This window comes from Salvelinus namaycush, chromosome 13, assembly GCF_016432855.1.
Source record: "Salvelinus namaycush isolate Seneca chromosome 13, SaNama_1.0, whole genome shotgun sequence".
Lineage (NCBI taxonomy): Eukaryota > Metazoa > Chordata > Actinopteri > Salmoniformes > Salmonidae > Salvelinus > Salvelinus namaycush.
The window spans coordinates 13032290-13053636 of NC_052319.1; the positions used below are offsets into that span (position 1 = coordinate 13032290).

The following is a 21347-nucleotide window of genomic DNA, read 5'->3' on the forward strand; positions in this document are numbered from 1 at the left end:
CCTGGATTTCATACAGTGAGGAATTCATAATTGCTGCATAAAATTAAAGCATATTTTACAAATGATTATGTTATAACATTACCTGAATGTTTGTAGACATGTCTCTATTGCAGCCTATACATTTTTGTTGAATTATGATTAGTAGGTCTATGTTTTTTCAAATATATTTTCTGTAGGGTTAATGGATTGTACACCCTCTTGGATCCAAATCATAGTATTGCGCGCAGATAAATTATCAGGACTAGGATATGCATCTCTCAAATTATCTCTCCACCAACACTAATCTTTATCGGCAGCCACTGCGTACCTTGCGTAGATAGTGCTCCCCACTGGCGCAGTAAACTCATTGCAAGCAAATCGGCTGCGGATATCAATCTAGATGTCCCTCTTCGGCATTCGTAATTCCGCATTGGTTGCGTTGGCAAGTTTAGGAAAGGATCCTGGGTTCCTGATTCAAGCGATTGGAAAGCCGAGGAGAAACCAGGTTTGTTACCAAACTACAAGTGAAACGTGGAGCGTACTTTTTTTGTTTTACATATTGTTGCTAATAAAAACGTGTTGCGATTTAGTCGCCATGCCAGCCCTCCCGTTGTCTTTGTTGACTGGCTAGCAGGCCGAGCTGACTCACTTGCACTTCATTGTGATATAGCTAGCTAGTTGATAATCTTAACGTTACAAGGTAAGCTGAAATAAAACCTTATGTTAAAGAACGGTAGTTATAAAGTGTTTGCGAAATATTCAGCTACCTAATCAATGCTTTCAACTTGAAGAGATCAGGATGCCAAGTCAGTCATCAATTATTTAGCTCGCTAGTTTAAAAATGTTGTCTGTCACTACACACAGTGAGGGGATTCGATTAAGGCCCGGGTTGCCCCGGTGGTGGGAGATTGTTTTGGGTGAAAAGTGATCGTATTCGTTTTGGAACCGGGCTGCCTCCTGGGCTTTCGTCAGCCCTGCTCTGTCTGACGGCGAAGTATGCTAAAAACAAACAAAAGTGACGTAGTTAGGTTAAGCACGTGGAGTAATGAGTTGGATTCTGTGTTCTCTCATGCAAAAGTGGTTACTTTTGATAAAACCGTATTGTATTCGTCACATGCTTCGTTAACAACAGGTGTAGACATATTCCCAATGAAAACTAGTCTGTAAATTCGAACATATATTTTATGGAAAATAGATGTTTAGGAACGGTGCACCATGTTGCCTTGTTGACAACATGACCCGAGCGGCGCAGATGACTGTTTGATTTGAGAATGGCGTTTCTCCCTCACAGTATTTGTCCGTTTTCTTCTCACGGGCTTTAGTCCGGTGCACAGCGGCTCATGTTAATATAACTCCCTCACTGGGTCAGTGGCTGGGTGGGGCCGCAGCTAGTTTACCAACGCGATAAATTGTGTAAGTAAAAAAAAAAAAGAACTCAGTTTTTTTCGCATGTGTTGAATTTTTAGATAACACGGGGGGGTACGGGATATGTACACAATGCTGGCGCACTAGTAGAAGTAAATGTGAAGCAAGAATATGCTGTTCAATACTCATCATGGCTTGACCAGTGTCTGTGGTGGCTAGACTAGTTACATCTCGGCTCGACTCTTGCCAGCATCGCTTATGTTGGAGCTCTAGATTACCTATTCTGTTTTTTAAATTATTATAATATTTTTATCTCAAGGTTGATCAAATTTCATGTGCAATGGGTTTCACACTGCGCAGACCATCTTAAAAGGAAGGCTTCTACACATCTATTTCAATATGATAGCTCAGACCTCCATTCATTGTCTTAAATTCTGCAATTAGGACAAATGTCTTGAAGTGGTCTCTGTGTTGGGTGTCGAAAGGGTCAGGTGCTGTGGAGGATGTGAGGGTTGATTAATGCTGTATGCAGAATGATAAAGCCTCTTGAAATTATCAACTTAATCTCTAAGAGCGCACTGTGAAGTTGAGTAGACAAAAGAGCCTTGAATGGGGCTTTGGACCAGAAGAGGGTTTTACAGCCCAGATGGTCAGGACCCTGTTAATGGAAGAGCATCCATCCTTTCTATGCCTGGACAGTAGTGTGCTCTTGAACCAAATTATCTGGGCCCTGCTGAAACTTAATTCATGATAAAAACCTAGCAGTGGTCCCCCTAGTTAAATGGTTTGACCTTGTAGATCAAAGGAGCAGGTGCTATTCTCGTTGATTTGAAATGTTGAAACGAAGGAGTGATCTTATTACACTTTCAGAACAGCTCGTGAAATGTGCTTCTGACCATACTATAGTCTATATTCCAATGTGTGGCCTAACTCGTGGTTATTTGTGAGAGACAAAAAAATAACACCTGTACAAATAATGGCAAATCAGACTTCTGTAAAATGTTGTAGGTCACCTATCTTGTTGTTCTGAAGCGTGTTTGTGTCCTACAGTGTTGGCATCATGTCAGACAAAAGCGAGCTAAAAGCAGAGCTTGAAAGGAAGAAGCAACGCCTGGCTCAGATCAGGGAGGAGAAAAAAAGGAAGGAAGATGAGCGCAAAAAGAAAGAGGTTAGTACATGCTTATAGGGACTTTAATTACCCCCTGAACGAGACCTACCAAAATGGCAGTGCGCATTCTGCTCAGTCTCTGAGTAGGTGTATTTGAGTGTAAAGAGGAACAATAGCTTTGATTCCATGGAAAATCTACAGATTCTACGGCTAGACTAATTGTTTTATTAAACTTGCCTAATTTGTTTTATACATTTTATTTAACTAGGCAAGTTAACCAGGCAACTAATTCAGACTATCAGACTCGAACGCTCCATCAAACCCTCTTCCTCATGCTTACAGCCAGGATACTAACCGTGTATCTGCTCTGCTTCTCTCCCAGGCTGACCCGAAGAAAGATGCCGCCCCACTGGATGACTCGGACTTGGAGAAAAAGAGACGTGAGACAGATGCCCTTCTGCAGAGCATGGGCATCACGTCAGCTGATGTTCCTGTTGGTAAGAAACCATGTACCAGCAGATTTTTAACAGATCTCTGCACATTAGCTATTTACAATGAAGTGTATTGTGCCTCTAGTGTAGACCATCTGACTCTTGACATGTGTTTTTCTAAACCGAGATTTATGTGAGAGAACATTGTCACCAAGCTAACAGAAGGGGGCAGAAGTGGTCCATAGTAGATTAATTAATGTTGCCTAATGACTGGCCAGGCCTGTCAGTGTGTAAACCAGGATCTTTGCGATAGAAAAGTAGGGAACTGATGCTATGAATGAAATCAGAAAATTAAATTAAATAAATCTAAGGTTTACCAAGGTTCCTTAGAAATGTAAATAGTTTTTTAAAAATGACAGTGACATGATTAAATACTTGTTTGTATTTTAAAATTTGACAACTCTATTTTTGCCTCAACTTCTCTACCATGTCTCATCCATTTACTTTTGGTATGCTGATGTGTGATTAGTTGTTTGTAATACTATTGGTATTTGTCTTACTGTTGAATTTTCACTTGCATTTTCACAGCATATGGCATGAAATATAACCATTTTTCTTTGTCTTTTCTCTTTTGTGCTGCTCATACTGACTCCTTATTTGCCTTTTTGCATTCCACATTAACATATATATATATATATATATATATATTTACCACTGCTGGTACCCCAACACTACGTACTTTTACGCCATTGTGAACAGCCTCTGCGCGTAGTAACAGAGGATACCTGTCTGTTTCACTATCTAGTCCCTCCTCCCATGTCTCCAACCTGCAAATCCGTGGGCACACCAAGCGAGGCAGGGAGCCAAGACTCAGGCGATGGCGCCGTGGGACCCAGGTACAAACACCCACCAGTCTAATGTTTAATGACAAAATGCTTTCATTTCTCTATGCAAAGAGCCTATATCCTCTAAGCACAGTGCAGCGTTGCTGTAATTTAGGTTGTGATGCGTGCAGGGGCTTTTAATCGCAGGAATGAATGAGGGACTGTCTCTCCTAATGTCTGTGTCATTTTGAAGGATTTGTGTATCACAGGTTTGAGCAGGTCTCTTCTCTATAAATCCACGTCACAGCTGGAACAGGAATCTCGCATCGAGGTTTTTAGTAAAATATTGCTAATGTTCTTACAGTAAAATGTAAACTATTGTTGAGTTAGTTTGACTAAATTGACACATGTGCATTTTGCATTATAAGCTATGCCCATAAACATGTACAGTTTGAGATCACAGTACGGGTGTTCTTCTCAAAGTAACACACAAATGCCCACCAACAACGCTTTGCCATGGTTTTTCATGCAGTCTAAAACCTAGCATGACGCGCTTGTAAAAGTAAACTAGTTTTTGCCGAGCACGAGGTTCCACATTGTTCTAGATTCGTATCGCACTACACAGGGTAAGCTGATGCATTTAAGAGTGTACATTAACAATATCCCATCTGAAGCATGGTGTTGCATGGTATATACAGTACCATTAAAGAGAACGATTACTAGCTTATGCTGAGGGTGTGCATGTTCATTTTGTTTGTGTTCTGTTGCATTAGGATGGTCCTAAATGGACAATAAAACAGCAGGGCTGTGCAATGCCTGGGGGACATCTTAACCCCTAATTAGAGCCCCGGTCCCCCTGCTGAAACTCTAGATCCCCCAGTGTCCCATCAGGGCCAGGGAGCTCTTCCTCCACCCCAAGGCTGTACGTGTTGACTCGTTTCCCTCAGCAGCGTGGCCATTTCCTACACACATGGAGGTCATGTTTTCCCCGCAGGGCGCTCCCTCACATGGGAGTTCAAGCCGTTCGCGTGACACAGTTCAGGCCTCACCAGTCCCTCAGGCTGCCTAATTACACCGTGTCATCACACTCTCAGAACCTGTGTCCACGCATTTTAAACAGATACTGTCCTTGTTTTTTTATGTGGAAGTGCCTACTGGAGGGTTGTTGTGGTAACCTCGTTTTCCCAACTTCTACGTAAAATTATTCACGCAGTGTTTCTGAAATGAAATCCTATGCAGTCAATTGGTTTGTTGCCTGTGTTTTTCAGTGTGGGCATGCTGAGTGTATATGTTCTAACTTGTATCCTCTGGTTTATGCCTGCTTTCTCTCACTAATGCTGCCTTCTTGCTGTGACACTAACCAGGACTCTCCACTGGGACTCTGACCCGTCCACTCTTCAGCTTCACTCTGACTCTGAGCTGCGGTATTGGACACTACCTTCTTTTCGACCTCTGGTGTTGTTGCTCTTCTTGACCCTCTCAAAGCCGCCATTTTATATCAGAAGAAAAGTGTGTAGCTTCGGTGGCATCTTTCTTTGACCTACATACACGCTGTTATCTTTCCTTTCCTTCTCCATGAATAAGTGATTATCAGAAGACAAAATCCCCCATCGGTCTTAAAGGCAACTTCAGCTTTGCTAATGAAAAGGCGGCAATATGATAGTACCGTTGTGTGCTTTGTCTGGGCTGACCCAGGTTTATGTTATTGTTTCAGCTCTCCTTGGCCCTTCCATGTGTCCTGAAGTTGTGCTCTGCTTTTAGGCGTGGACCTCTGAAGATGGGCATGGCCAAGATCACCCATGTTGACTTCCCTCCAAAAGAGATGGTGTCGTACACCAAGGAGACCCAGACACCTGTGATGACCCAGCAGAAAGAAGGTGAAAGCCTGACTCAACTACTCTAGACTCTTTTAGGAGTTGATATTTTCGGGACACAACTAAAGCTGTGTGTGTGTGTGTGTGTGTGTGTGTGTGTGCGTGTGCGTGTGTGAGAGATGTGGCCGGCTGGCCTGTGGGAGCAGGAAGTGAACACAGAGTGGAAATGATCTGGCCTTACCGAGCACAGAGATGAAAGCTGGGGGAAATTGCAGGGGCCCCGAGAAACATAAGAAACCAAAGGAAAGATTAAATTCACACACGTATGCCTACTCCTTTTTCAACTCCCATCCTCAAACCAATAGGGCCTTGCTACAATAAATGTGCAGGTTGAGAGGGCCAGTGCGAATGGGGAAGAAAGGCAGTAGATTGGCAAGATAGGAAGTGCTTTGTGCATGCTCTGCTAATGTATTGGAAGCATGTCAATATGTATGTTATTGTTGCACAGCAGCTTTCGTGTGGTTGTCTATGCGTATCTTCAAAAAAAAGCATATTTACTCGTAAAGTCCACATGCGCAATATTGTGATTACGCCCCTCGTTTTTCTTTGCTAAGATGCAGTTCAAACACTCTCTCGGACTGAAATCCATCTTAGTTGTTTACACTGCTTTATCAGCAAGACATGTCAGAGACTACCCTACTGCTATAAAGAGGGGCAATGTAACCTAGCTGTTTAAAAATATATATATATTTATACAGTGAGTGACTTAAAAAAAATTCTGATTGAGGATTTGTGTCCGTAGAAGTTTTGGTTGGTGAACAAAAGGTTTATTCCCTGCACGGGCTAGTTGTCTTTGTGCTTGTGAAGCAACTCTTCTAAGTTCCCACTTCAAACTGCATAGAACCAAGTTAGTTCCCTATCATTTCAATCTCCCGTGGAAACTAGCCAGATGACTTGTAGTGATTTGTCATTGAGGATTGTGAATTGCCTGCAGTCTGGCTGTGAACAAGTTGTGTGACTCTGGGGGAAAAACAACCAGACCCAGTGAAGAATGAAGAGTGGAGCTCTCTCTGTCTGTTCTGTTCCTTGGAGGCATAGGGACTCTCTCTCTAGGGCATTGTAACACTGTGTTAAACAAGGATGGTTTCTGCTGGCTGTTCAACACTAGACCCCCTCCACTCTCTCTGCCACTCTGTAATCATTTCATCAACTCTCTCGCTTCCCTGTCTTTTCCCTTCACCCAATAGGCACATAACAAAACACACTCAGTGACATTGTGCGTTTTCGCGGCATCACTCCTGGCACTTGGTGAGGCGGCGTCCCCTCGCCTGTTCGCACCCTTCTGTGCATATTCGATGTTGGGGGTGGAGTCGGGCGTGTGCACTGATTTGAGCGATTCATCATGTTGTCAAGAGGAGGCGACGGCACGGCACACAAGGTCAGCGGGCGGTGGCATTGGAGGGAGGTGCTGCCGTGCCATGCTCGACAGAGAGCGGGGGGGAGACCCCAAATGGTCCCCATAGATGACCAACCCCTCTCCCAAAAAATGCACAAAAAGCTAATTAGTCATCTTTAATTTACATAGGGGGCACTGGTCCTTCCAGCTCCCATCCTCTAGACCAGGTTTTTTTTTAACCTCCTCGGGGGACCCCCAGCCGTTCCATGTATTTGAACTAGTCCACAGCTATCACACCTGATTTTTAACTTGACAACTAATCATCAAGGGCTTGAATAGGCGAATCAGGTGAAATAGTTCACGGCTACAACTCAACTGTGAAACGTCTGGGGGGTCTCATGGGAGAGGTTTGAAAGGCACTGCTCTAGACTCTCTAATATAGGCTACTAGGAGTCCAGTGTAGATGCAAGTGTTGTGACCTGGTGGTATCTATTAATTTGAGACGTTTCCCCATAAATCTTAGGCCCAACAATATTTATAAAAGTAATACTCATTGTTTATTTGGGATGGGTGTAATTCCCATTCCAGGTCATGCAAGGAAAAGCAGTGAATCAGGCCCACCGTGTGTAGAAATCACATGTTGTGGTAGCCTATATCAAGAACGTTACCGTGTTCAGGCTACAGCAGTAGACTTTATGCAATGTCAATAAGTGCTGCTTAGCAAGAGGTTGTAATTATGGGAAGAAGATATGGGGAAATTCATTGAGTGGTCTGCCTGGAACTCTGTTTGAAAAAGGCTTCAGGCAATACAAGAGAGCATTTGAGTACTTTTGAAATATGATTCATTTCAATTGTTTTAATCACTTGGAATTCAGGGGAAAGCCATAACTTTTAATCACGAAAGGAACTCAACAGCCTCTTGTTCGAAGTGGCACTCTTTGACCATTGTCACATTTCATGCGCTTGGCACTTGATGATTAGTACCCCTTAACTGACTGTATTGTTGAATTAAATTTAGGCCTAGGCTACCATTTTTAACTAGAGTTTCAGCATGCTCATATCAATTCTAGTAGAGTTTATTCCAAGTTATGAATGTGAAAAAATAACCAGAAAGAAACATTTATAGGGTAGATAATATTTTTTTTTGCTGAATCACATCTGCACAGAAAGGTACTTTTTGTCTCAATCCTTTGTTTGTTGAGAGAGAAAGAGAGCCTATATAAAGGGATAGAGACACAGAGAGAGCGAGGTGACCGAGTGTGTAAACTCAACAAAAGCCTCCCATTTTAAAGCTGACTGAACCCTGATTAACCTGCTCATCAGAATGGCAGTAGGGTGACTGCTGAAATCTCCCGGGTTGTGTTGTCCCTCTAGTAAATCCGTATGTGACACTTGTAGAAAATGTGATGTAGGCCTATGCTATGCACGTGAACCTATTTTGTCGCTTGACCTGCTTCTGATAGCAGCAAAATACATTTAGGGCATTATGGTGTTATTCTGAGATGTCAAATTATTTTGCTGTTCATTTTAGCGAGCAAATGCAAGAAATAGGAGAACAGAATTAAAAGGAACCTTGTCGTATTTGGTTTGTGAACAGTTGTTGTGAGTAATTCTGTTTACTTTAGACTTGAAGGGGAAGGACATTTTTCATTTACGGATTGAAAACTAGCGGTGAATTGAATGACGCCAAGGCGCGTTCTGTATTTAGCGCTAAGTGGGCTCTCTCTCTACTGACAGACCGTGTGCTATCTCCGCAGCTCATCTCGAAAGACCAGCAGTTGGAAGCTGAGGTTTGTGGAACAGCCTTTAGTAAACTGACATGTGGAAGTCAGATTTGCGTTGTCCATCCTGTGGCTGTGGAGGCGACGGACACACCTGCAGTGGGGGAGTAGAGGTCATTAGTTTTGTACGTGAACAACACACTGGGGCCACGTCTCGTTTGCATTAATATAGTGTCTATTGACAAAGAACTGTGATTACACCTCCCTCTCCCGGCACCACTCCCCCCCCCCCCAAAAGCTTTTATTTCTCTGGTACAAAAGCCATAATTGGGCCTGCTTTGAGGGGAGGTGTCAGTGTGCAGGACATGGTTGATCCGTGTTGAATTCTGTTAAATGTTTTCCCCCCCACCCCCGATTCTGTCCTCTTACCCCAGCGGGGTCACCAGGATCACTAGCTTTTCTCCAAATGGCCATTTTGGCTGGCAGGTGCATTATACCCTTTATTTTCAGATTGTCTTTCCGCTCCTAATGCCTGGCAGGTTGATTGCTCTGCCTGCCTCGCCGGGGGAAATGGCTGACGAGCGCGGCCGGGCCCAGCTGAAAGACAGTGATTACTGTTTTCCTTTAAGCCTGATTGAGGCCCTTGAAAGGAAAGATTTTAACCTTCTCCTTTGGGTCTCAGGGTACGGCCGTCCATTTGAAATGGCTCGTCATCAACCCAGTTCTGTAAACTTATCAGAGCACCCAACGCCCTCCCACCTAATGGGAAGGAGGGAAGAGAATCACTTTATATGGGAAAAGTGACAGATTACTTTATCATAGATCTCAGTGGAAATGGAAAGGTTGTGTGCAACGCTGCTGCCATTATAGATGAACTATGCATACATAGAGCTCTAAAAAGGTATGGAAGTAACACACTGTACATTTTCTCATCCACATGAATGTGTTTGTTTAGACTGTCTATTTATGCATGGAAGAGGCGTGTATGGAGAGGGGACGGTGAGGAGTTGGTTTGAGATAGCAGAGTTGTCTAGTGTGTCTGAGCCAGCGTGGGGTTTGCCAGCTGGTCCGGCCTACAAGCTGTATTTTGTTGTACGTTCTCCAAGGTTGAATAGCAGTCTGTGGACCCCCTGGTGGGACGGTAATTGCACAGGCTTGCCGTTCAGAGAGAGACTTGTCTAGGGTCGGCCAGGCGGGAAACCTCTGTGCCATCCTCATGCCACCTTGGAGTAGAACAAGACAATCCAAGCAGCGCCATCTGGTTAGCACCGTCCTGTCAGCTGGTCGGGCCATTGGGAGTGGGCCTGAGCAGCTGCTCCCCGCCCGCTGGCCCCGGACCATGGCCCCGGCCCCTGGCCTGGTTGGAAGGGGGGGGGGGGGGACTTGTTACTGGGACATGGAGGATATGGCTGCACTGACAAGTGCAAGCCTCCTGTTGAATAGCTGGGTCTCATTAACAGGAAGAGGGGGAAAGGGGGGGGGGCCCTAGGACCCAGACCCCTGCTGCGTCACCCCCTCCACACAAATGACAACTTTAGAGGCGCAGGTCTTTTCAGAGGTGACATTGTGTTGGCAAACCAAACAAATGGGAGATAGACACAGAATGATTCCATTCCCATACCCATGCTAGCCTGCTTAACATTCAGTGTGTTATATTGAAGAGAAAAACAATGTTGCGGAGGTAGACTAGTAGTAGTAGTCAATAGGAATGAACCAAACATTGACACAGAATTGCAGGATCAGTTGTCACTTTAAACCATTGTAATTAAAATAAGCCATGACTTATAACTAGAAAACATCATTTTTCATTTTGCTCATTTGCCACTGTCAAATTTGGCGTCACTAATTTTGTCTCAACCATGAAATATAAAGCATTGCCAGGTTTATGTAGTGTTCAACGGAAATCATGCACCTTTTACCCAACAGAGGAAGAAGAAGAGGAGGAAGTTGCTCCACCACAACTAGTGCCTGAGGCCCGAACAGAGAAACCTGTCCAGAAAGAGGAGGAGGAAGGTAGGAGTTCTGGTGTCAAAGGAATAACAATTGGATCTCTTTGACGTCATCTTCATTGAATAATCCTACAAACCGTTTTTGTGGGATTTCTACATCCAAGTTTTGAATGACGTCCCTTTTTGTTTTGGACTTTTTAAAATTTGAATTAGACAACCCAAACCTGTTAGATGATTCTGTATCTTTTGCCCGTAACGTTTACTGTCCGTCTGTCTGTAGCACCTCCACAAGAGCTGACCGAGGAGGAGAAGCTGCAGATCCTCCACTCTGAGCAGTTCATAACCTTCTTTGACCACAGCACCCGCATCGTGGAGCGGGCCCTGTCCGAACATGTGGACGTCTTCTTCGACTACAGTGGTCGCGAGATGGAGGAGAAGGAGGGGTTAGGAAAGCTCTCCGATAGACGAGTCACGTTTCTTTGATACCTTTTTTTGAGTGGAAAAGGCCAAATCATGTTGCTGTTTAGTAATAGGAAGGAGTGTGGTATTGTTATGACTTGACTGTGACTATGCTGTTTTCTAGTGAGATCCAGGCGGGGACCAAGCTGTTTCTGAACAGGCAGTTTATGGACGAGCGCTGGTCCAAGCACCGTGTGGTCACCTGTCTGGACTGGTCCGCTCAGGTAAAAACATGCTCCGGGGTGAAGTTTCTCCTAGGTGCAGATCTGGGATCAGCTTCCCTTTTCCAATCCTAGCCTTAATCATTGGGAAAACTGATCCAAGATCAGCGTCTAGGGGGAACTTCACCCTATACCGGTATAACACAGCACCGTCTGTCAGCGTTGGCTCATGATGCAACCTTTTCACTGACTCAGTCACTGGGTGAAAACGCAAGCAATAGTTCTTTATGGTTTCACTGGCTCCTGCGTCTTTGTGAATCATGTCAATCTGTCTTTGTGTGTTAGAATGCCATTGTTATTGTAAGAATGAAGTATGTTAATGTATTGTTGAGTCTTTAACTCCTTCACCACTGGCCTAATTCTGTATGATATACATGGGACTTATTTTACACATTAGACATTTAACCATGTTCCTCCTGGAGCTGGGACTGTGTCATGCACAAATTGTCAGTTAGTACAAGCCCGCAGTGATTTGTTTCCCCTAACGTTGCTCTTCATTTGTTTCATAGTTCTGGAATGGCTTCGGTCAGTGATTGAACACCAACTCATTGTTCACCACTACGTCGTTCGCTTAGAGCAAAATCCATTCCCTTGTGTTTAATTGTGTATTCACAAACTGTAAACTTCAGTTGTTCCACTATGAGAAGCAGCAGAGGTTAATGGTTTGTTTACATCTGGGAAGTGGTTGAGAGCAGGTCTTTAAAGCCATTCTTTCCTCAGCTATTTCTCCTTGTGTTTTAAATGTGCACTGGAGGGTTGAGTTGGAGTGGCCAACGACCTGGAGTGGCCAACGACCTGGAGTGGCCAACTTTACTACCGTGGTTCACTCGGCTCTCTCAGAAGTCTAGTCCCTAGTCCTTTAACATTATGCAAAGCTGTAGCATCCAAACGTTATTTACCAGACTGCGCTGTTGGGGAAAAGTTTCCCGGCCATAAATCTTGTTGAAGGAGGGGCGGTTACGCATTCTGCTAGGCATTCACCGGCACCGCGGAGGGCAGGGGAGGCTTGTTCACATGGAGCCAAGCCTGGGGGCCATGACTACTTCCTCTTGACATTCATTTGGGCTGATTTGTCTGTCACCAGTATCCTGAGCTGCTGGTTGCCTCATACAACAACAACGAGGAAGCCCCCCACGAGCCGGACGGGGTGGCCCTGGTCTGGAACATGAAGTACAAGAAGAACACGCCGGAGTACGTCTTCCACTGCCAGGTACTAAAGCCCACGCAGGGCCCTCCCTTTCCCTCTGCCTCATGGGTGGCTTTCTCCCTGACTAGTGTGGCACACCGCCAACCATCCCTCCCACTTCTCCCTCTCTCTCACCTCCACCCCCCTCTCTTATCCACATTGTGATTTCACCGGGCTGGCATTCACCTCCTCCACATCTATCCACAAACACATGTTAGTGAGGCGCCGGAGAAGAGTAGTGTTGCAATAGCTGACTGGGGTCCAAGAGGCTGCAGCAGTCGTATTAAGTGTGCTGTGCAGGGCTGGAGTGGTTATCATGTGTGTCTAAACAAGGGCCCTGTGTTCAGCAGAGAGAGAGAGAGAAGCTCCTTCACTGGCTTGCCTTAATATACTGCATGCCCTGCGGTTCGCAGACCAAGGCAGGTTGAGTAGAACCACATGTTGCTGCCGCCAGAGCGGATGTAGTCCCAGGCACATTGCACCGACGAAATAAAACTGAGCAGAAGTGTGAACTCATTTTTCTTCATGCCTCTAAGTGGGCGGGAAATGCAATTTTTCCTCACCAGGTGTCACCTTTTTGTGTAAAAAAAATAATGTACTTGGATGAATTAATGATTACATACGACGACTACATGTTTTAGGATTTATAGGGGATGTGTTTCAGGCTACGGGGAAGGTAGGGCTTGGACCAGTAACCCAGAAAGCAAGGAAGGAGATTTTACACATAATAAACTAGCATGAATAATGTAGACCTATCCTGTCGTGAGCAGCCTCCAGCAGAAGGCTCTGCCGTGAGTGGTGAAGTGTGAGTCATGGAAACCACGGGATTGTTAGTTTTAAATGAAAATAAGCAGCCCGTTCTACAGCAAGCTGGTGTACTGCTGCAGGAACCTGAATGGCTCAAGTCTGTATGTTATTTTGAGCAGGTCTGAAATGGGGACTGCACACAGCAGTTTTTGATTGGAGGTGACATTAGACGTATATTACCGGAGAGCTGTCGCCATTCCGCTGTGCTCTCCATCTCAGCAGACGCTAACATGGCGTTCTCTTTTCTTTTTCTGTTTTACCCTCCCCCTCTCTCTCTGCCAGTCTGCAGTGATGTCGGCCGCCTTTGCCAAGTTCCACCCTAACCTGGTGGTGGGGGGCACCTACTCAGGGCAGATCGTTCTGTGGGACAACCGGAGCAACAAGAGGACCCCCATACAGAGGACCCCCCTGTCAGCAGCAGCACACACGGTAACACTGGGATGGAATGTCAATCAACCATCACCAAAATATATTTTGATCTCAAGTTACATTTGACACATACAATGGCAATTAGAGGCGAGTGCAGGAACATGGTTTCGTTGGTGTGTCGTGAACAGCCTCATTGTGGGGCCTTGTTCCTCTCTCTCTATGCAGCACCCAGTGTACTGTGTGAACGTGCTGGGCACCCAGAACGCCAACAACCTCATCAGCATCTCTACCGACGGCAAGATGTGTTCCTGGAGCCTGGACATGCTGTCTCAGCCGCAGGTACCACCCATCAGTCACCTTCCCGCCACCACACTGACATGGGACCGTTCAGCCCGTTCTGCGCACACAACACGTCGGCCCATTCATAGGGCATGTCAAACACCGGGACCTCACTAGAACCCTTTTGTTATGCGTAAACCTTTAATTTTGCGCTCAACTCTTTTTTTTTTCAAAGTCAAGGAAATGATCTCCGCTAGCAATGTTGTTCCGACATCGCTGCCAAACCCATCGATGTCAAATGTTAATCATTTATAAAGTGCTAGCTGAATTTAAATTCTGCATTAATAACCTGTCAAGTGAAATTTATAGGCTGTGGTTAGGGTAGTGTGTGTGTTAGCATGCAGGCCGCGCAGAGAGAGCTGGTTGTGAATGTTATTCTGCTCCCTCCCGCCCTCCCCCTACTCTACAGGACAGCCTGGAGCTGGTGTTGAAGCAGTCGAAGGCCGTCGCTGTCACCTCCATGTCTTTCCCCCTCGGAGATGTCAACAACTTTGCGGTGGGGAGTGAGGACGGTTCCGTCTACATGGCGTGTCGTCATGGAAGGTACACCAACACCCCCCCCCCCCCTTTGTCCCCGTCCTCGTCCCCTCTGGCTGGACAGACACCTCCAGGAAACTGAGGAGGCTTGTTAGGCCCCGGTTTAAAACATAAATATATCCCCCTCACTTCCCCAAGCAATATGAATCCAACACTTGATCTCCTGCTGTTTTGAGGTTTTCATTCCTACCCCAGTCTTCCTGTTTTGCTTTAGCTTCTGTCAGTTATGTTTGTAAAGGTCGCCCAACCTAAACAGGGCACACATGGAGGGGAAACAAATCATTTTTTCCCTCTTTTCTTTTGGAGGAGTTCTCCCTCGGAGTGAGGGAGTTTGTTTAAAACTGGGTGTCCCAAAGAGACTAGAATCTGAAGTTTGTTGCACAATGCTCTCGTTTGAGCGAACAGTCAGTGTGTACGCATGTGGGGCGACAGAGCAACATGGCTTGACTCGGAGTGCTGCCTGCGACGGAGAGCCTGGTCTCTACGGCTACGGTGTTAACGTTAATGTCCTGCATTATGCCCAGAGACCGCCGAGAGGGGATAGTTGCTAGGTTCTGCGTTGCAGGTTCACCTCGGTAATTGAGGGACTGATTTTCCACCTCATTTACAATGGTATGATACTCTCATCCCAGTTAATAACGCATAAGCATCACTCATGCTGGGTATTTACCTCTCTGCGTAATTATCAGGGCCACAGCTCTGCAACATTTGGCTCTGGAGCTGAAAGCTGTCTCTCTCTCCCCACTGGGCTGGGAATCTGCAGTCATGGCATGTTAAAAGGGGAATTCTCTAAATGTTATTCCCAAAGTAAATTGAGACAAAAAGGAGGTCTTAACCAAACCTTGTGTACTATAAAATTCAGAAATATACTGAACAAAAATATAAACGCAACAATTTCAAAGATTTTGCTGAGTTAAATAGTTCATATGAGGAAATTGGTCAATTTAAATAAATAAATTAGGCCTTAATTTATGGATTTCACATGCCAGGGAGGGCATAGGCCCACCCACTTGGGAGCCAGGTTGACCTAATAGAGAGCCAGGCACAGCCATTCAAAATTTGTTTTTCGCCACAAAAGGGGCCTTATTACAAACAGAAATACTCCTCCACCCCCCCAGTTGGATGTACTGCCAAATTCTTTCAAACTTTGTTGTAGGTGGCTTACGGTGGTGAAATTTAACATGAAATTCTCTGGCAACAGCTCTGGTGGACATTCCTGCAGTCAGCATGCCAATTGCACGCTCCTTCAAAACTTGAGACATCTGTGGCATTGTGTTGTGGCCTTTTATTGTCCCCAGCACAAGGTGCACCTGTGTAATGATCATGCTGTTTATTCACCTTCTTGATATGCCACACCTGTCAGGTGGATGGATTATCTTGATAACATGCTCACTAACAGAGATGTAAACAGATTTGTGAACAAAATTTGAGAGAAATAAGCTGTTTGTGCATATGGAACATTTCTGGGATCTTTTATTTCAGCTCATGAAACATGGGACTAGCACTTTACATGTTGTGTTTATATTTTTGCTCATTGTATATGCTGGCATATTTAATGTACAGTATATTTAGTTGGTAATGATATCACAGTATACACTGAGTGCTCAAAACATTAAGAACACCTTCCTAATATATTAAGTTGCCCCCCTTTTGCCCTCAGAACAGCCTCAATTCGTAAGGGCATGGACTCTACAAGGTGTAAAAAGCGTTCCACATTGATGTTGGCCCATGTTGACTCCAATGCTTCCCACAGTTGTGTCAAGTTGGCTGAATGTTCTTTGGGTGGTGGACCATTCTTGATACATGCGGGAAACTGTTGTGTGGAAAACCCAGCAGCGTTGCAGTTCTTGGCACAAACCGGTGCATCTGGCACCTACTACCATACCCCTTTCAAAGGCACCCCGTTCTTGCACATTCACCCTCTGAATGGCACACGTACACAATCCATGTCTCAATTGTCTCAAGGCTTTAAAATCCTTTAATCTTGAATCTCTTCATCTACACTGATTGAATTGGATTTAACAAGTGACATCAATAAGGGATCATAGCTTTCACCTGGTCAGTATATGTAATGGAAAGAGCAGGTGTTCATAATGTTTTGTACACTAAGTATATATGTTAAAAACCTCATTTTGATGCCCGCTCCCCTGTGGAAATCTAATTAGCATAATAAAATAATCCCCATAAGTCTGTCTGTTTAAGCTAGAAAGATGTTTTTTTTTGTCAGACCATGACACATCCTGAAAATCAGTCTTCTCACAAAATCATCTGTAGCGTACGAACGGTTTGGCCTACAAACTATTATGACCCCTCTATTGAAAATGAGACTTTCACGAACACAATGGTGGTCTTCGTTTTGCTCTATGGCCCCCACAAGCGTCTTGGGACTCGTCTGAAATCGATACAGCTGATCTGCAAACTTCTGTCTGTAGCGTCCGAACAGTTTGGGCTACACACTAATATGTGAGTGCTGAAGCGCATAGCGTGTATTTTATTTTGTTGAATGGGCCAATAGTACTAAGGCCAAATATATATTTTTTTGATACTTCAAGGGGTCTTAAAATTATAAATCAAATAGCAAAATTATCTTCTTAAAACAATTACATATAACTTAGTAGAACTCCCCCGGTTTAGACAGGGCTTAGACACGTGCCAAAAATAAGGGGTGAAATACATGTAAAAAAAAATATAATAATACAATGTTTCCTTATCTTTCTTATATCTCTCAGATATAGGACAGACACTTCAGAACAAACTTCCCTTTGATTATTTTTTCGGGGGGCGGCTAGCTGTTCAATGTGTTTGTATGGGCTAATAGCACTAAGGCCAAATAAAATGAGTAGACCCCTCCCCCTGCCTCAGATAGGGCTTAGACTCTTATTGGTTAATGTATTCATCGAGGGGTTCCTTAAGAAATGTAACGTGGTGTTTGCTAATTATTGCGTTCTTATCTGCTGTATGTTTGGGCCACAGTAAAGCAGGGATCAGTGAGATGTTTGAGGGCCACCACGGGCCTATCACGGGGATAGACTGTCACACAGCGACCGGGCCCATCGACTTTTCCCACCTGTTTGTCACCTCCTCCTTCGACTGGACCGTCAAGCTGTGGAGCACTAAGGTACTGTACCGTCTCTCCATTAGAAAGCCTGCTGTTACTATTGTGCGTCCCAAATGGCACCATATTCCCAACAAAGTGCACTACATAGGGAATAGGTTGCCATTTAGGAAGCAACATATGTGGTTGAATTTGGACTCATTTAAACCCACGAAGCTGCATCTGTTTTTTTTTATTGCATTGATCCAGATATGTGTATTTGGCATGGTCAGTTCAGTGGGTCTATGTTTTCAGGTGCCGCTTACGTTTCTCTCTTTCAGAACAACAAGCCGCTGTACTCGTTCGAGGACAACTCGGATTACGTCTACGACGTCATGTGGTCTCCCACTCACCCGGCGCTGTTTGCGTGTGTGGATGGAGTGGGCCATCTTGACCTGTGGAACCTGAACAACGACACTGAGGTACCTGGCGCATTCCCCCTTTACCACGAGTTTTGCACCAATGCAGCATCTATACGGGCGGTTTCCCGGATTAAGCCTAGTTCTGGCAGATTCTCCATTGATAGTGCCGTTTAGTCCAGGACTAGGCTTAATCTGTGTCTGGGAAACTGGCCCATAGTGTAACAGAAATCCAGTCAGTCATCAGTATTGGCGTTGACATACGAGGTGTTTCTTTTGCAGGTTCCTACAGCCAGTACCACAGTGGAGGGGAACCCAGCCCTGAACCGCGTGCGATGGGCCCATTCCGGCAAAGAGATTGCCGTGGGAGACTCTGATGGACAGATTCTGGTCTATGATGTTGGAGAGGTGAGTGGGTTAAGAGCCTTTACTGTGCCAATAAAATGCATGGCATTCTTCATAAACTCGGCAAAAAAAGAAACGTCCCTTTTTCAGGACCCTGTCTTTCAAAGATAATTTGTCAAATCCAAATAACTTCAGATCTTCATTGTAAAGGCTGTTTCCCATGCTTGTTCAATGAAGCATAAACAATTAATGAACATGTACCTGTGGAACGGTTGTTAAGACACTAACAGCTTACAGACGGTAGGCAATTAAGGTCACAGTTATGAAAACTTAGGACACTAAAGAGGCCTTTCTACTGACTCTGAAAAACACCAAAAGAAAGATGCCCAGGGTCCCTGCTCATCTGTGTGAACGTGCCTTAGGTATGCTGCAAGGAGGCATGAGGATGTGGCCAGGGCAATAAATTGCAATGTCCGTACTGTGAGATGCCTAAGACGGCGCTACAGGGAGACAGGGCAGACAGCTGATCTTCCTCAGTGGCAGACCATATGTAACAACACCTGCACAGGATCGGTACATCCGAACATCACACCTGCGGGACAGGTACAGGATGGCAACAACTGCCCGAGTTACACCAGGAACGCACAATCCCTCCATCAGTGCTCAGACTGTCCGCAATAGGATGAGAGAGGCTTTGCCTGAGGGCTTGTAGGCCTGTTGTAAGGCAGGTCCTCACCAGACATCACCGGCAACAGCGTCGCCTATGGGCACAAACCCACCGTCGCTGGACCAGACAGGACTGGCAAAAAGTGCTCTTCACTGACGAGTCGCGGTTTTGTCTCAGCAGGGGTGATGGTCGGATTTGTGTTTATCGTCAAAGGAATGAGCGTTACACCGAGGCCTGTACTCTGGAGCGGGATCGATTTGGAGGTGGAGGGTTCGTCATGGTCTGGTGCGGTGTGTCACAGCATCATCGGACTAAGCTTGTTGTCATTGCAGGCAATCTCAACTCTGTGCGTTACAGGGGGAAGACCTCCTCTTCCCTCATGTGTTACCCTTCCTGTAGGCTCATCCTGACATGACAATACCACCAGCCATACTGCTCGTTCTGTGTGTGATTTCCTGCAAGACAGGAATGTCAGTGTTATGCCATGGCCAGCGAAGAGCCCGGATCTCAATCCCATTGAGCACGTCGGGGACCAGTTGAATCGGAGGGTGAGGGCTAGGGCCATTACCCCCAGAAATGTCTGGGAACTTGCAGGTGACTTGGTGGAAGAGTGGGGTAACATCTCACAGCAAGAACTGGCAACTCTGGTGCAGTCCATGAGGAGGAGATGCACTGCAGTACTTAATGCAGCTGGTGGCCACACCAGATACTGACTGTTACTTTTGATTTTGACCCCCCCTTTGTTCAGGGACACATTATTCAATTTCTGTTAGTCACATATCTGTGGAACTTGTTCAGTTTATGTCTCAGTTGTTGAATCTTATGTTCATACAAATATTTACACATGTTACGTTTGCTGAAAATAAACGCAGTTGACGGTAAGAGGACGTTTCTTTTTTTTGCTGAGTTTGGGAAGGGGGTTTTACATTCAGACATTTGAGCAAGAATTGAGATCTAGACTAAATCTAAAATGTTCAATGAGGTTATTCCCTATTTTCCTCCTATATCTCAAGTGGAGGTGAAGGCACTCTGGTAATACTTCATGCTCCATTTCTCCGGACAACAATTAAGCCATTGTCTTGTCAGGAGGCCAGCTATCTGGATGGAGACGGCTCCAGAGGGTCTGTCTGAGTGTGTGTCAGTCATGTCACTGAGTATTGAGCTGCAGATACAGAGAGCAGCTCTTCCCCCACCCTGATCTCTGCCACTGACAGGTCAAGTCTCTGTGACAATTAGAAGATTGCCTGTGATCCCATGCCCTCTGAAAGTGTCCCAGTTTCAACAATGTGTTAGTATTTTCACCCATACCAATGCTTTGTCTTCCTCTCCCGCCAGCAAATCGCCGTTCCACGCAACGACGAGTGGACCCGTTTCGTCCGAACCCTGGCGGAGATCAACGAGAACCGGGACGACGCAGAGGAGCTGGCCGCTCAGCGCCTCTCTGCCTGATCACCATGGAAACTCCAGTCTAGGGACCAGCGAAAGGCTTCATAATGTCAGCCTTGTTTTGATTGGAGGAAAAGATGCGATTGCGACAGTGTTCAGGCGTGTGGACATCTTATCTTTGGAAACATTGTAGTCAGATTTAATACACATAGCTACTTAACTGGGATACTTCTGCCTTCTGCGGGTTTAAGCACACCAGTCTCCGATGGGATAACTAACAGGGCTATCTATCAACCTCAGACACTACAAGAAACAAAGCCATCTTCTTACTCTGCAATACAAATCAGTTGAACTCTTTTTCAAATACTCAAAAACCAGAATGCCTTAAAGGTACCATGTCAACTCCACACAGAGATGTCTGAATCCATACGGTAGTGTTGTGGGTTTAGCTTCAGTTTCACAGGCCACTCAACTTGTTTGTGGTTACACCACCTTGAGCATGTGTTTGCTGTCCTCATGACTGATGTTTGCTGTTCACCATCTGTGCTTAGATGCCCGTGTCCACTTCAACTGCAGTAGACCCATCACGTCATTACTACACACAGGAATGTAGTGGTCTCATCATACATCAGCCAGTGTTTTTATATGTTCTTTTAACCTAGATGCACAAAATCTCCACTTGTTTTTGTAATATATGGAAAAATGTAACCTTCAACTTGACTATTGCTCTTAAACTAAATTTGACACTTAAGATATCAGAATCTTTAGAAGTTTGATCGAGGGAGAACTACCTGAAGATATTATGCTGTATTGGAAAATTGCTTAATGTGCAGTATGAATTCAGTATCCATACTTTATGGCGTGACCTAGATATTACAGAGAATGTCTCCCACATATGCTCTCATGAATCTCAATGTACTTTTTTCACAATTTCAAATTATACCATTTTGATTTATTTCAACAAAATACAATAAATACATTTAAATGATTT

The 21347-nt window shown here is 45.0% G+C and overlaps 1 protein-coding gene across 1 annotated transcript; it reads left to right on the top strand.

Moving 5' to 3' along the window:
- Window positions 1-358: 358 nt before the first annotated feature.
- On the top strand, window positions 359-21345 carry LOC120058244 (dynein, cytoplasmic 1, intermediate chain 2a-like). Its single transcript, XM_039006764.1, has 16 exons — window positions 359-484; window positions 2395-2512; window positions 2835-2949; window positions 3689-3779; window positions 5469-5584; window positions 10565-10651; window positions 10868-11030; window positions 11171-11270; window positions 12352-12477; window positions 13543-13689; window positions 13855-13968; window positions 14378-14511; window positions 17479-17623; window positions 17881-18021; window positions 18241-18366; window positions 20306-21345. Exons 2-16 carry the CDS (start codon window positions 2405-2407, stop codon window positions 20417-20419), a joined length of 1827 nt encoding a protein of 608 aa, XP_038862692.1. The 5' UTR covers window positions 359-484; window positions 2395-2404; the 3' UTR covers window positions 20420-21345.
- Window positions 21346-21347: the final 2 nt, after the last annotated feature.

What these genes read in the sequence shown, in the direction of transcription:
- LOC120058244 (XM_039006764.1), top strand. Translation starts at nt 2,405, where the DNA reads ATGTCAGACAAAAGCGAGCTAAAAGCAGAGCTTGAAAGGAAGAAGCAA. An exon ending in TGTCAGCAGCAGCACACACG is followed by an intron (nt 13,690 to 13,854) that starts GTAACACTGGGA and finishes CTCTCTATGCAG; the next exon opens with CACCCAGTGTACTGTGTGAA. An exon ending in TCAAGCTGTGGAGCACTAAG is followed by an intron (nt 17,624 to 17,880) that starts GTACTGTACCGT and finishes TCTCTCTTTCAG; the next exon opens with AACAACAAGCCGCTGTACTC.